This window comes from Culex pipiens, chromosome 2, assembly GCF_016801865.2.
Source record: "Culex pipiens pallens isolate TS chromosome 2, TS_CPP_V2, whole genome shotgun sequence".
Classification (NCBI taxonomy): Eukaryota; Metazoa; Arthropoda; class Insecta; order Diptera; family Culicidae; genus Culex; species Culex pipiens.
Window position 1 is genome coordinate 13,750,425 of NC_068938.1, and position 15,310 is coordinate 13,765,734.

The 15,310-nt window shown below is 36.5% G+C and overlaps 1 protein-coding gene across 1 annotated transcript; it reads left to right on the forward strand.

Annotated features, from left to right (window-relative positions):
• Positions 1-1,734: 1,734 nt before the first annotated feature.
• LOC120413904 (uncharacterized) lies at positions 1,735-5,226 on the forward strand. Its single transcript, XM_052709008.1, has 2 exons — positions 1,735-1,787; positions 1,829-5,226. The coding sequence occupies exon 2, from the start codon at positions 1,938-1,940 to the stop codon at positions 3,903-3,905; it is 1,968 nt and encodes a 655-aa protein (XP_052564968.1). The 5' UTR covers positions 1,735-1,787; positions 1,829-1,937; the 3' UTR covers positions 3,906-5,226.
• Positions 5,227-15,310: the final 10,084 nt, after the last annotated feature.

Genomic DNA, 15,310 nt, shown 5'->3' on the forward strand with positions numbered 1-15,310 from the left:
CATAAAGAAAAACTGCCTCTTAAGTGCGAAAAACAATTAGTGCAAAAAAAAAGTGCAAAACCGTTAGAAACAAACAGAGCGATTTCCACAAAAACTGCCTCTTAAGTGCGAAAACTATCAGTGCAAAAAAAAAGAAAAAGTAAGAAACTAATAACAATGGAATCGATCAAGCGCGAACAAATAAATGAGGAACTACGAAAGCTAGCCCATGAGGAGTTAGAGCTAGCAAGAGAATTAATTTACCAAGATCATAACTTGAAAAAATTTAAAAATATACATGCTAAGCTGGAAAGCATTGTAGAGGATCGGAGCAATCGAGTAAAATCCGACAATCTACGGAAATTAATAGAAAGCACAAAGTTGCTTAGGTTGAAGGTTGACATCAGCAGGGATACACGGCCTATGATAAAAACAGAAAACCAAACAAAGCAGAAGAAGTTAAATCCGCTTCAAGAACCAAACAAGTCGGAGCAATCAGAGGAAACCCTACAGATCACCAAACTCCACAAAGACGACGAATCATCAACGAACGCAAAAACAGATTTGCAACGCAGAAATCCCAGCAGCCAAATAAGACCGACAAGAGCAAATCGGAGCAATCGGGTAAGCGAGAATAGCCATACTCAAGCCAGCAGTAACCAAAACGCCCAGCAGTTGGTCCGCGGAGAAAACCACAACCTATTACCACGACATCGTATTGAAATCCAGCGATGTCAGGAAAATGGAGCAAGCAGATACCATCTCAGAACCCAGTATAGAAGAGAGAACCAATGGAACGAGGAAGACGAAATGGAGAGTTACTTTACCAGACTTGGGTACAGCACCAGAAACTGCTGGAACGGAGAGGACAGGAGGAATAGTCACTGTACCAGACCCTGTTACAGCAACGAAAACCACTGGACAAAGCAAGACAGAAGAAAGAACCATTGGACCAGATATTGTTGCAGCACTGGAACCCACTGGAACGAGGAGAACAGAAGGGAGAGTCACTGTACCAGGCCTTGGTACCCTAGCGAGAACCATTGGAACGAGGAGACCAGAGGAGGACTCTATCATCCTACACCTTGGTCCTGCTGCTGTCGCCGGCATTGAAACAGGTAACATGTAGAATTAAGAAAGTAATGTCTCGTTAACATATAAATAGACTATTTCATAAACACCACAAAAAAGAACGATAAAATTAAAACACACAGAACAAATAGAGCAACTGAAAAAAAAAAAAAAAACATTAAGTACAACGGGGACCACAAACTTAACTAAAGTATGCAAATTGTTACCCAAGATCTAGAAATCCGATCGACCGGGATCGGTAAAGTCGGCAACAGAGCCGTTTCGTGAAGGTGCGATCAACCACGTCGGCATCAGGGCCGTTTCGTGAAATTCGTAAAACTGACCAGGGTGCGGTCAACCACGTCGGCAACAGGGCCGTTTCGTGAAGGTGCGATCAACCACGTCGGCAACAGGGCCGTTTCGTGAAAGTCGTAAATCTGACCAGGGTGCGGTCAACCACGTCGGCAACAGGGCCGTTTCGTGAAGGTGCGATCAACCACGTCGGCAACAGGGCCGTTTCGTGAAAGTCGTAAATCTGACCAGGGTGCGGTCAACCACGTCGGCAACAGGGCCGTTTCGTGAAGGTGCGATCAACCACGTCGGCAACAGGGCCGTTTCGTGAAATTCGTAAATCTGACCAGGGTGCGGTCAACCACGTCGGCAACAGGGCCGTTTCGTGAAGGTGCGATCAACCACGACGGCAACAGAACCGTTTCGTGATATCCTTAAATCTGACCAGGGTGCGGTCAACCACGTCGGCAACAGGGCCGTTTCGTGAAGGTGCTGTCAACCACATCGGCAACAGGACACTATATAAAACCTGTCGTAAAGCGAGCAACCCTTGACGTACGACCGAAAGAAACGGCTGACGAACAATTAATCTAAAAATGCATATATCAAACATCAAAATGACACTTATAGCTCTAAGTTCATTACTCTTCATTTTAACTACAGTAAGTGCAGAAGAGGCTCGCGGACTTATTGCATACGACTGCACAACTGCAGATGTAAATCTCACCACTTACTCTCTGTTAGACGTAGCATCATGCATACCTCCAACAACAAATCTAACTACTACAGAATTAACTATACAAGTGCTACAACGAAGCGCAAAAACTGCCGCAAGGGTATACCAATGCAAGGTAATACTTAAGCGAAATATCAAACATTGTGGCATGCACAGCCACACGTCGGATTATGAATATAGTTATAGTTATATAGTAAAAGAATTCACTCCGGATGAATGCTTAATGGCCCATGTGTCTAACTCCATAGTCTTAGCAGACAATTATAGACTAAGTCAGCTTAAGAGAAATTCTACAACCCGAGGAGAAGCCCTCATTATCGGGTACATCAAAGGTAGCACGTGCAAAGGTGGGACATATACCACACCCCAATACACGTGGGTAGACGCCCTCGTTTCTTACGAATACGAGATTTCGCTGTACGACTACCTAGCTACAGTAGACATTGAAAACGACCAAATACAACTGAAGAAAGGACTAACATGCATATATTCCCACGGAAAGTGCCTAGACTCCGAAGAAGGCTACATTACTTGGAGCGTGAATTTGAACAGGATCTGTGAAGACATTGAATTCGAAGTATTGTACGAGGGAATTGTAAATAAAACAATAGATAACAACGATAAGAACTCTAATATTAACAGAGCAGTCTACAGTACAATATCTGACGCTCATCTTTTCTCGATTCGCACGAGACAGGAAACCAAAATATGTGGTCACAACGGTTACAAGACAGACCACCCCAGAATCTTAATAGTAGAAGTGACTGGGTTTAGATCACCATTTAGGAAACAACCAAATGGGAAAAATTATGATCTGTTTACCTACTTCAACTCGAAGATAACATTAGTCGAAAATTACATCGGACAAAAGTTAAATGACGTGTACACCAATATCATGACAGAATTGTGCAAGTTAGATAAAACCATCATGGAAACTAAATTAACCTTAGCTCGATTGAATCCTACAGAATTTGTATCGAGCATTGTAAAACGATCTGGTTACACCGCAGTCGTAACCGGTGAGGTTATACACATTTTACAGTGTAAGCCGGTATACGTGACCCCTAAGGTCACTGAAAGGTGCTATCAAGAAATTCCTGTAACTCACAATAATAAGACAATGTTCCTCGCCCCAGTCACGAGAATAGTACAAGATAGGGGAACAGAAATTGACTGTACTCCACTACTACCGGCAAAATTTATGTTGGGAGGACGATGGTACACGACTGATGGACGACTTCGTGAATCCACTAGCCCAAATAAATTAACTACTGATATAGTTACTAGCTGGACCTATACACCCCTTCCAAGCCTAATGGAGAGTGGAGTGTACGATGCCTCTAGTATCGAGAAAATGAGAAGCATGATAAACGAACAAGGAGACCGACGTGCTGCCTCTACGGTACTTCATAAAGTTATGAAGGGCCAAAATCCCAATTTACAAGGTTTCAAGCTAGATGCGTTCGTTACCGAAAATGTCATTGAAGGAATGATAAACAAATATTGGAACAAATTCGTAAATTGGTCCACATGGTTTGGTACAGCAACGTCGACTCTTATAGGAGTCTACATGATCGGACGCATAGTCAAGTTTGTCATCGATACTATTATGCACGGACGTATATTGTACGATATTTACGGCATGGGATGGCAATTGATAGCATCCTTTTGGGACTCATTGACGACCTTTTTATCACATCGAAACGCCATGAGACAAACCCAAGAAGATAAAAATGTACCACGACCGACGCGCAGACAGCGTGTACAGTGGGAACACCCTGAGGAAGTTTACACACCGATGGACAGGCCCTCTTCATCAAATAATTAACAAATATATACAAACTCATACGATTATACAAACATATAGAATTGTAATGTCATTAATAACAATTATACAACATAATCATTGAGACAATAATAGGAAGTATCAGTAGGGTAGCTAGAAAATAGTACTTAACTCAGCAGTAATGACAACATTGTAGCAGTAGTGATAACATTAATGAAAATTGTAAACCTTAAAAGAAGACAACTACTTAGCCTTCGCTCAGTTACAGATGAATAATAATATGACGAAAGGAAAAAGGCTTAAACCTACATTTAACAACGAGCCAATCGACGAAGTGATGGCGCAAATAACTGCCATGGTAAATGATATAGAATTAAACGAGCGCAAAAAAGCTGCGCGAAACGAGACCCAAAGAATCAAGCGGAAGAATAAACTAGGAAGTAAGGCGAACGACGCAATAGATGAGATTTACACAAAGGCTTGCTTTTTAGGAGATGAATTACTGGAAGATCTAAAAAAAGCCGATAGAATAAAAAACGAGCGCAGAAGGCGAATGGGGTTAGAACCTATCCCATATGAGTATTACAAGTAAATTGATATCCAGTCCTCATTTTATTCAATACTATAAACGTTTATTATTATACATACAAAATTATCTAAGTCTAGGATTGCACGAACCGACGAATCAATAATTAGTAAATCGACGAGATCGATTTACGAGGGGCGGTATGTCGCTGACGGGACCGACAAAATGACGCCGTACGAAATCGACAGATCTACGACGGACATCTGTTTTCAAGAACTTGAGGATTTTTTTTAATTCTTTCCAAGAACTTGAGATCGGCTATTAACTATTCGAGGACTTGGGAAATTGCTTCCAACAAACTCCCAAGGACTCGACAATTTACGACCAAAGCCTGGAAAAACACATGGCCGCGATCCTTTGCCTGACGGCGGGAACGGAGCCGAACGACCATTACGCAGGCGACGTAATTTGAGAAAGGGTTTTTCCAACAAACCCTGCAATATTGATCTCCCGCGAAGGGATAAATTTATGACTAGACTTTTACGACGGGGCAAATCGGAGCCAGACACCAAGATAAGCATCTGGCGAAAGTGCGTGGGAATCTCAGAATTCGGGTTCCCACGCCCACTAAAAGGAAAACCGTGCGATCCTCGTAAGAGAAAAGACGGAATGTGCGATGACGGCATTCGTGCCACATGACCGACAAGGACGAAAGACGACAAGGACAAAGTAGCGACTGCCAAGAGTAGGAAGGGCTTCTCTACGAATAGAGAGCCCAAAGGAAAACTAGGATAGGAACGGTAGGAAATTAGAAACTAGAAGCTATGTAAAATTAAAATTAGGAAATAAAGTCAGTTGATATTTAGCAGTAAGAGAAGAAACGTCTTTTCCGCTAAAACAAATATATCACCTCCCAAATCCTGCAACGGGCAGCGACAAATCATTTTCGTTTATACGTTCAATTGAGGGCTAGTTCCGCACTAAGTGCCGCACTCAAAGTTGTCAGAGTTTGTTTTTTGAAGAAACTCGCGTGAATTCCGCACGAGTTTTGCTTCCATCTTGCCTTATCATCAGCCCTATTTTATTCAACTATCATTTTAGTTGACAGTTATTTTAAGTATTTACAGTTATTTTAAGAGAACATCAACACTTAAAACAATTTAATTTTGTTATTAGAAAAAAATAGAATATCGTGAGGAAGGCACCAACCACCTAAAGGTGGATTAAGTAACGTTTTTTTAAAAAAATTGTAAATTACATATTATTTATAATCAAAAATGCCAAAGATAAATTCATAAAAATCACAGTCAGCTGGATTTTGCGAACCTATTCGATTATTTTTAAATAGCCTTTTGCTCTTTTTTGCAATATGTGATTCTGTATGATTTATTAAATATAAGAAACAATATTGCTAAAATGTTTGGAAGATTTAACAAGCTTACTAAGTAAAACAGGGAATGGCCGTTCTACACAATTTTGCGCCTGACCATAACCTTCCCAACAAGTTAAATATATTTTTTTCGTCAGTCTTCCCTGTTCGGGACAATAGATTTAAAAATAATGGAATTTCAAATTGAATAGAAGCTCAAAATGTTCAACATAGCTTTCAAAAAATTCAGCAGAAATTATACAATTTCTATGAATCATTGAAATATAAGTATCTTTTTTTTAATTAAATTTCTAATAATTAAGGATAAGCTATTTGAAAATGAAAATATCAACTGTTAGCTTTAATTATTTTCAAAAGCCTGATATTTTTTCAAATAATAAAAGCACTTCAACGTCAAATTAAGTTTTCTTTGGCTTTAGGATTTTTTTTTTCTTTAAATGAAACATATATAAGCTTTGAAATTTCCAAACAAAAAAAAAAAAATATGGAAAAAAAAGCTTTTCATCAATCATCTGAGGGCAGAACAATATTTTTTTTCAAAAAAACCAAAACATTTTAAAGTAAATCGGCAAGTCTGCATCAACTTGAGTTTTTGGAAAAACTTTAAGGAAAATAGCGTAAATAACAAAAGTTATTTGGGTTGCAGATGAAAGATATGACGAGTGCAAACAATCTGTCGAGTTTAGAAACGGATTGGACTGGAAATTTGGTAGCAACAAAATTCCACGAAATGTCATTTTTGGTTATTTTAGTTCCTACCAAACTCCCTGTTCGCTAAAATCTATTCCGTTTTACCGTAATGGGAATAGAACTGAAAACTACTTTGAATATTTTGAAAACTAAGTGTTGCGAAACAACTGGTGTGAAATACATTCTGAAATACATTTTTTATTCATGTATGTGTTGAAACCCCGGTTTATTTTTTGTCTTATTCTATTCCAAAAAAAATATTCATGTTTTGCTATTTTTAAATTCACACAAAATATGAATCTTGACATAGCGATGCAACTACTCTAAATCCCACGTGTCATTTTTTAAGTCCAAATCATCCTCCACTGCAATTTATCAGCCGCACAATTGCCTCCCCGGGGGTGACAATGATAGCTCATTTGTCACCGATCGACCATTCCCTGCTACGCGAAATTCAAAAAAACGAAAAAAAAATCCCGTAAATATCCACAATAAAACAGCAGGCCACGAATCCTTCCGCGGGATGGTCCGTTCGCTTGAGTGGACCACTTTTTTACCGTCGCTGGCCGCCACCACCGCTCGGAGTTCTCGCGGTGAATATGCAAGAATGCGCTTTTGTTCAGCGTAGCATTCCTGTCTCGGTCGCGGCAGAATCGCCGTCCCACCCCGCCAGCCACCTGACCTGGCATGTCCCCCCCAAAAGTTTCGCACAACTTTGCTAGACGATTCGATCCGAAGCCCTTCCTCCTCGGTGTTTCCCCCCACGTTGCCTGGTAATTGTATTCATTATATGGTAATTTAATTCAAATTTTTTGGCCAAAAATATCTACGTGACACACGGAAAATTGAGACAATTTATGTATTCTGGTATTTACACACACCACTAGGTTTCCGCCGAAATTTTCGGGGCTCCAGCGGCATCGGCGGTGGCCGCCGCGCCGTCATGCGGAATACGAACACAATGTGGCCTGAACCCATTATCGGTTTGGTTACCGTTGCTCGGATGGGGGAATAGAGTTGAAATTGTTTAATTCTATCTTCATAAACTTTTTAAGTTGAATTTATACATAATTTTTAGACTGATTTTCAAAGTTTTTTCTACAATTGAGTGTCTTTTCTGCTTGAAAATTTGGCAACCTTATGAAGTTTGATAGAAATTATAATCGGAATAAAATTTTAAAATTTGGCAACACTGTCTTGATAAATTTAAATTTCGTGGTGCTTATAAAAAATTTCTTCATGGTTTAGATTTATTCATTTATTTCAAGTTCCAAGTAACATTTATGTTATTTTTTTACATAAAATTAAAATTGAATATTTTTTTCTCCAAATTATTGTTAAAAAATATTGGAAATTAAACTAAATAAACTTTTCGTTGTGCCCTTAAGTGGATTCGACACTATTTTTATTCCTTTTTCTCCACTCAAGGGCCGAGGGCTGACTTGGTTTCTGGCCTCTTCCTGTGCTCCAACCCGGACCCCCTTCCTCCTCTCGTCCCCGTTCCCCAATACCCATGGTGACAGTAGCGGGAATTTTCGGGGCCCCAAAAAAACTGCGAAAAGAAACAGCAAATGGACTGAATGAAAACGCGAAACGCGAGGTCGTGTGCGAGGGTGGGAAAATCCGAGTGGTCGCGGGAAAATAAAAGAAAAATTACGCGGGCGAAGCCAGGCCGCGATTCTCCAAAGTCCGAAATAGCGGAAATAATAAATGGCCACGGGTTAGGGAAGCATTGTGGAGTTCTGCAAAAAAACAGTTGACTCTTAAATGGAGTATTTAAAAGTCCTTATTATTTATACCAAGTTATGCAATATAGTTTGAGCAACAAAAAAAAATCACCTTGATATTTTTTGTAATTTGGAATTTTATGTGTACTCATGATTCTTTTTTTTTTTCTTCAAGTTTAAGGCGGATTTTTTTGCATCAAAATAACATTTCTGTAAGAAAAATCATATGAAAAAGATTCATTTCGGTTTAGGAAATGGTGTCGTTTCCGATATTTTATGAATAAATTTGAAACAAGCCTGACCCATTTTGAGGTCATGGCGAGGAATTTCAGGTGCTCACTTCTTAAATGATAGATTATTATGTTAGGAACAATGTTTTCTTAGAAAAGAAAAAATAATAAAATACTTTCTCACACCCCCTATTCGATTTACAGAAAATAGTCACTTTTTTGAACAATTTTTCTAAAATCTAAAATCTAAAATGCGGTTATACGATATTCTCAAGATAATCAGAACATTGGAAAACATTTTACGAAAATAGTTCTGTGACTAAAATATCTATCAAAATTGAACGAAAACCGAGAATTGACCGAACTTGCAAGCGATTTAAATTGTAACGAATACACGTAAATAACATTCCAAAAGGGTGTAGCTCCAAACTATCACTGTTTACACGAAATAAGATTCCAGATTCGGATTCAGCGGCAAAATTACAATAAGAAAGCATAAATGACCTTTAAGAAATATGCTTGCAACGACGTGAAATTAGTAAGCCTTGCTTCTGAATTCTGAAATTTTTTAAAAATTGGCAGTTTTATTTCTCACTAAAACTCAAATATCTCGGCACTGGAGTATTGAAATTGAATTTTCTCAGAAGGAAAAGTGTTCGCCGTGAAATTTTCTACAAGCTGCAAGCATCGGTTTTGCTCGAAAAATGGGTTACTCCAAATTAAATGAGCATTTCTGAAAAAAGTTTCGCAAAAATGCGATTTTTTCGACATAAATTAGCCTGGGAGACGCCAAAAACTTAAATTTTGGTCTTATATTGATAGTGCATCTTAATCTATGGACAAAAACCTATCGCAAAATACACACCAGATTGGAACAGTTTTTGTATTGATTCCAAGCGGTTTTAGAAAATTTGTCAAAAAAATTACTTTTTCAGTAAATCTAATAAGGTGCGAGAAAGTATTTTATTATTTTTTCTTGTCTTAGAAAACATTGTATAATTTAAGAAGTGATCACCTGAAATTCCTCGACATGACTTCAAAATGGGACAGACTACTAAGCAGTCAGTTCGAAATATTTGCAATTGCAATAAATAAAAAAAAAACTTCTTTCATTTTTAATTTAATAAATTGAAAATTGATAACAATATTTATATTTATTATTTTAGCAACAAAACACTGACTATAAAATTTCGAAAAAAAGATAATTTAAGATCAGAAAATCAAACAAACAGGATCTCTAGATTGTCAAATAAATCTGTGAATGCCAAGTGTTATTCAAAATAAAGATGTTCCAGATTTTATGTTATCTGTTGATTTCAAACATCTGTTTTATTCGAATGACCAAGTTCAATAAAAAATAAAAAAATTAGTAAATATTCATTTTAATGAAAATGTAAATCAAATAATGAATCGGGATTTTACAAGCATTTGAATTAATTCAAAGGCCTTTCTCCTCTTCCACATTCTCTGGTATGACCATAGACACTGAAAAAATCTCTTTTTTATGGAATTTTCAGAAATTATGGTTTTTAATATCATTGAAACATACCATAAAATAGGGTTGTCAGGTTGCCAGACAAATCTCAGATTGTCAGGTTTTTCAAGTTTCAGCCAGACCTAAAAAATTTCATTATATGTGCCAGATTTTTTTTTCAATTAAAATTATATTTACGACCACGGTTTTAACATTTTAATGCACCTGTCTAGTTGTTTTGCAATCATAAGTTTCCAAAATACCTAAGTATTGACGAAATTGTTTTTTTGCCAAAAATAAAGTTTTTGTGGTGCTGTGCATTGGAATTTCATAAAAATTCAAAATATTTTTAATCCAGCCCAAACATGCTAAACGTTTTCTGTTGATTTGACTTTTATTTTCTTTAAAATTTTGAAGTTTGAAAAAAACTTTTTCGCCCCCTGATTTTTGGGACCAATTTTGATGGGGAGGGCGACTTAAACTTTGAAAAATATTTGCAACGTACTTAGTGGCATAAAGTTATTCAAAAAATCAACAAAAAAACATTTTCTTGTATCATTTCTTCCTGTGTAATCTTTATCCATACATGTAAAATTACCGAATACACCAAATCGATTAAAAAAAATTATCAAAAGATACAGATTTTTCATTTATTACAAGCCATTTTTGTATTGAAAAGTGCCAAATTTTATAAATAATAATATGGACAAACTGATGGTGCTAAATGGCTTCTTGGACATATGGAAAGCCGGATAAAAAATACAAAAAAATGAGAATTACTCACATGAAAAATGAAGACCAAAACTTAATATAGCATTGGCGTTTCTTACGAGGAATAACTTAGACGATTTCATCATTAACTTTTCAACAAATAGAAGTCTTAATAGTCCCTTCAAAATATTTTAAATTTCCTCCACATTAAAATCCAACTGTTGAATCCATCCTGTGAAACATGCAACATGATGTAATGCGATTCCGGTAAATCTGCTCCCGTAAATGAGAACGCCGTGTGAGTTTTGTAGAGAGCGGCTCATTTCCAATCGAATGACTTTTAAGCCAATCAATGCTCGCACATGAGAAGAGCTTGCATCGGGATTGTCACCCTCCACAATGTTTGTAGCAGGCTTTGCAACGTTTGAGTTGAGACTAGAGTAAATCCTGTTGGAAGGGTGGTTCAAATTTATTTGGAAAATATATCAAAATTTGTGTATTTGAACATTTCTTTTTAACAAAAATTTTGATTGAAAATTAAAAACATTAATTTGTGAAATTTCAATCCCAATTTATTTCGTGAACTTCTCTAACACACATGAGAAAAAAAAACACCAGAATTGAATGGCTTGGGAATTGAAACATCAGTTGTGAATTTTCAAAGGTTGAACGAACATAATCCCATCTTTATTGAACGGTTTAGGCGTGTTAACAATCACAATCACTCTTGGAAGCATATCTGGAGCATCGTTTTTTTATACAAAGAATTTCATAGGGAATCTTACTCACCTGAACATATGTTGACCAAGAGTCCGGAAGAAATTCTGAAAAGAAATGGCTGTAAAAAAGACACCTTTAAAATTGTTGCAATTATCAGAACGAAAAACACGAAACAAGCCGAGTGAAAATTATAATATGTATCGAGATAATTGCCGACATTAATAAATGACACATACTCAATGAATATTAAGCAGTCTCGTAATGATCGATGACCCTTCTCCCGTCAGCTGCTGCAAAAACGGTAATTTTACCCAAAACGAACAGCTGTTCAGAAGGATGTCCCCTTTTTTGGGGGCCACACTTCAAAGAGTCCCGCGAGTGTCACCAATAAATATCTCATTTTGCTCTGCCAGTCTGCATGCCTTGCTGCAGTTAACGGACGGACAGAAAAAGGAAGCCAACTCAAACGGCAATTGAGTCATTTAGAGCTTTTTTATATATGACCACATTCAATAAACAATCCGTATACGCAATTCATTCTACCTCCCCCCCCCCCCCACCACGGCACGGCGTTTGAAACGAGCTGCAATTGCATTCAAATTTGAAGGGGGGAATGGGTTCATGAAAGGGCTATTTGTGCAATTAATGGACACTAATGTTGGGGGAAAGGGAAGATGGCACTTCAATGGTAATGGTGAGGCTTTTGATAGTGCTAAATTTTATCTCTTTTTTTCAAAACAATTTATTTTTTATTTCACAGCAAAAGATTTTTTTTCCTTTTATAATTCAATTGAATTTAGAAAATAATCAACAAGTAGCAAAATGAGGATTTTTGAAGCAAAAGTCGTACATTTTACCATTCACATTCATGCCAAATTGAATGAATACGACAAGTCGTCGTAGTCGTGTTATATTGTCGCACGTGCATTTTGGGCCAAATTTAGAGCGTCCAATTTCCCGGGGTTACAAAATTCCCAGGAAACGAGAAATTTTCAACAAATATACCGGGAAATTTGAAATTTATCAAAAATTGATCTGATTCTGATTCTGATTATTATTTTGCAACAAAATTGTATAGAATAGCAATGGTTTAAAATAATTGTGAGAATCAATTAATGCATTGACTGCCTGTAAAAGATCTGAAAACTTCAAGAAAATATATAAATTTTCTAAATTTATAAGCTTTCTTCATACAATATATCTAAAAATAATTATATGTATTTTTATATGTATTTTTTGCAATTTTTATAAATGTTTTTTTTTTTTTTGTCAAAAAGTAGGTATAATTTTTTAAACACAGTGTTTGGACAGTGAGTAAAATGAATCCATGCTCCAAAACCACAAAATTGTTTTTAAATTTGTCTCTGTGGCTAGTTTGAAATAATATTAAAAATTAAGTTGCAATAAAAAAAGCAATTTTTTTCAAAATGGATCTTACTGGTTTGAGATCATAAATAAAAAAAAGCAATTAATTTGCCTTAAAAATCGTTTTCACTTGAAATACCATTTTTATGTATTCACAACTCAAAGTTTTCAAATATTTGGAGCGAGTTTTTGAAAAATGTTTGCATTCAGTGATTTTTTTAATGATGCAGCCTTCGGTTAAAATAATTTCCATAGCAAAAAAGTTGTTTAGTAGTTTCGTATTTTAACCTCTTACGTCCTTGGTAGCTCTAGTGTTCTATAAATTATCAACTTTAAACTGTAATTTCTCAAAGAACTTTTAACAAATTAACCTAATTCTTCTAGCACATCCCTTTTTAAACGAATATTTTTAGGCTAACTGATAGGGGAACAGCATCTAATTCCAGCGTGCCTCTAATGTTGGCAGGTCAGAACTTTGACATTCAATTAAAGCTAATTAAAAGCGTTTTCAACTGAAATCGAATGATAAACAGCTCAATAAGAAGTGAGCAAGCAAGTTTCTATAAAAAGTTTTGCAAAATTAGTTGTTTGAATAGTGAAAATCAGCAAATTGGATGGAGTTAGGAGCGAGAGCTTAACCTGCTAAACATACGAGAATTTCCCCTAAGTTCAATATGAACAGTAAATTGTTTAATTCAATTTACTGTTATTTACTTTTTGAAATTTTCAATGAGTTGAGCTCTTTCACTTTTTTATTTATTTTTTTTTGAAAAATGTGCCAAAAAGTTAAGAAAATGTATACTTCCGCTTGAATTTAGGTAATTCCCTGGAAATTGTCAGATTTCCCGGGAAACGGGAAATATTTTTTTTTCGGGAAATCCCGGAAAATTGGACGCTCTAGTCAAATTGTGTTAAGAACGCCATTTTGTGCAGCACTCAATGCCTAAATAATGGCGTTACACTCATGTGGGTAGTTAGAGCTCGAATTAAAAAATGGATCTAGGAATTTTGAAGAAAGTCGTCACTAAAACAACTACTTAACAACATTTTGTATGGTTTTCATAAGAAAATAGTAATTCTGATACTAGTTTATCCATAAGCCAAAAACCTTACTAAACACACAAACTAAACAAAATTTTCAATTAAATTGAAGAATCTATAGTTTTACACTTTATTTTGACAAAAACTTGGCATTTTTTGACAACATCAAAAATTGAGTTTTTAGTTATTTTGCCAATATTGTTATGACGTTTTTTTTGTTTAATTTTAATTGTAACCAACTTCAAACTTTACCAATTTCAGTGTTCGTTAGTCATGATATCTATCCAAAAAGGGTAAAGTTCATTGACAAAATGGTTAAAAATGGGGCAAGACTGATCAAACAATAATTGAAACTGACTGTTGCATCTTTCTTTGCTCGAATCATTTCATGCATGACACGATGGATAATTTCCCTTTTACCTCCTCTGGCCGTTTATTCCTTTCCCACCCCAATTCAGGAGGTAATTACGATTACATACCTCGCAATTGACAACCTCCCGGCGGTGCAGACAAACTGCTGACTGATTATTATATGCAGATGTGTGGTTAAACGGAAATATTGACTAATGAGGTAAAAGGGCATCCCCCTTGGCAGCAGTCACTCATCAGTCGTCGAGGATTCGTTAATGGAAATTTAATTTCAGCACATTTTTACAAAGCGACACAGTGCGAACAAGAGAGCAACAGTTGCCAATCAACAGACTTTTCAGTCAAGTGGAAAACAATTTTAATGAGTTGCGGGTATCTATCGTGCGTCACCATGTAATGATGGTTTTATTTTTCGTGCAGAGGAAAAAAAACATCGCTTTTACATTGAAGGACCTGCATGATTACAGCTTCTTTGTTTACGGCTGAGTATGGAGGAGAATGTGGCGCTAATTAGCTGCGAAAGTTTCTCTCGCATCAGGAAGAGTGAGCTAAATTAAAATTTGAGCACTAAAATTTTCGTGCTGGAGACGAACATTTTTCGTTTTCCGGGAAATGATGAGAAGAAAAGCATCAACCATTTAGAAAAAATACATTTAACTGCAAAATTGTTGTTGTTATTTTCATCCTACCTACCGTTCAAGTTACGCACCCTTGGTCTTGGTTGCTCATTTGCAACGGGGAGACGAATTTTAGTTTTTTTTTTCGATCCAATTTTCCGCCAGGAACAGGAAACCCTTCCTTATTACACGTCCCCCTCAAAGAGCTTCGGGAAAACTTTTCCCGGTGCACTCTTGTCGAACACGTGAAAGCTGTAATTTATTTTTAATTAGGTATTCTGCCTTAATTAATAATAAATTAATTAATTTTAGAACGTAAGAGTTTGGGGAAATTGGAAACTTTTTCCTTCGTGGCGGAAATGGGTGAATGTGTGGGAGAGAAATTCCAGACACATCATAATTACCCGTATGTAGATGAAGTTTGAAAAGGATGAAAAGGCTTTTGGGGGGGGGGGGAATGGTTACGCTGGTAACACTTTCGTACAAAATGTTTGAGACATATGAACAATTTTCGACAATTTCGCATTTTTTCCATCCAAATCGATGTGTCGTGGAAAATTTGCAGCAAAAGTCGAAAAAGTAAAATA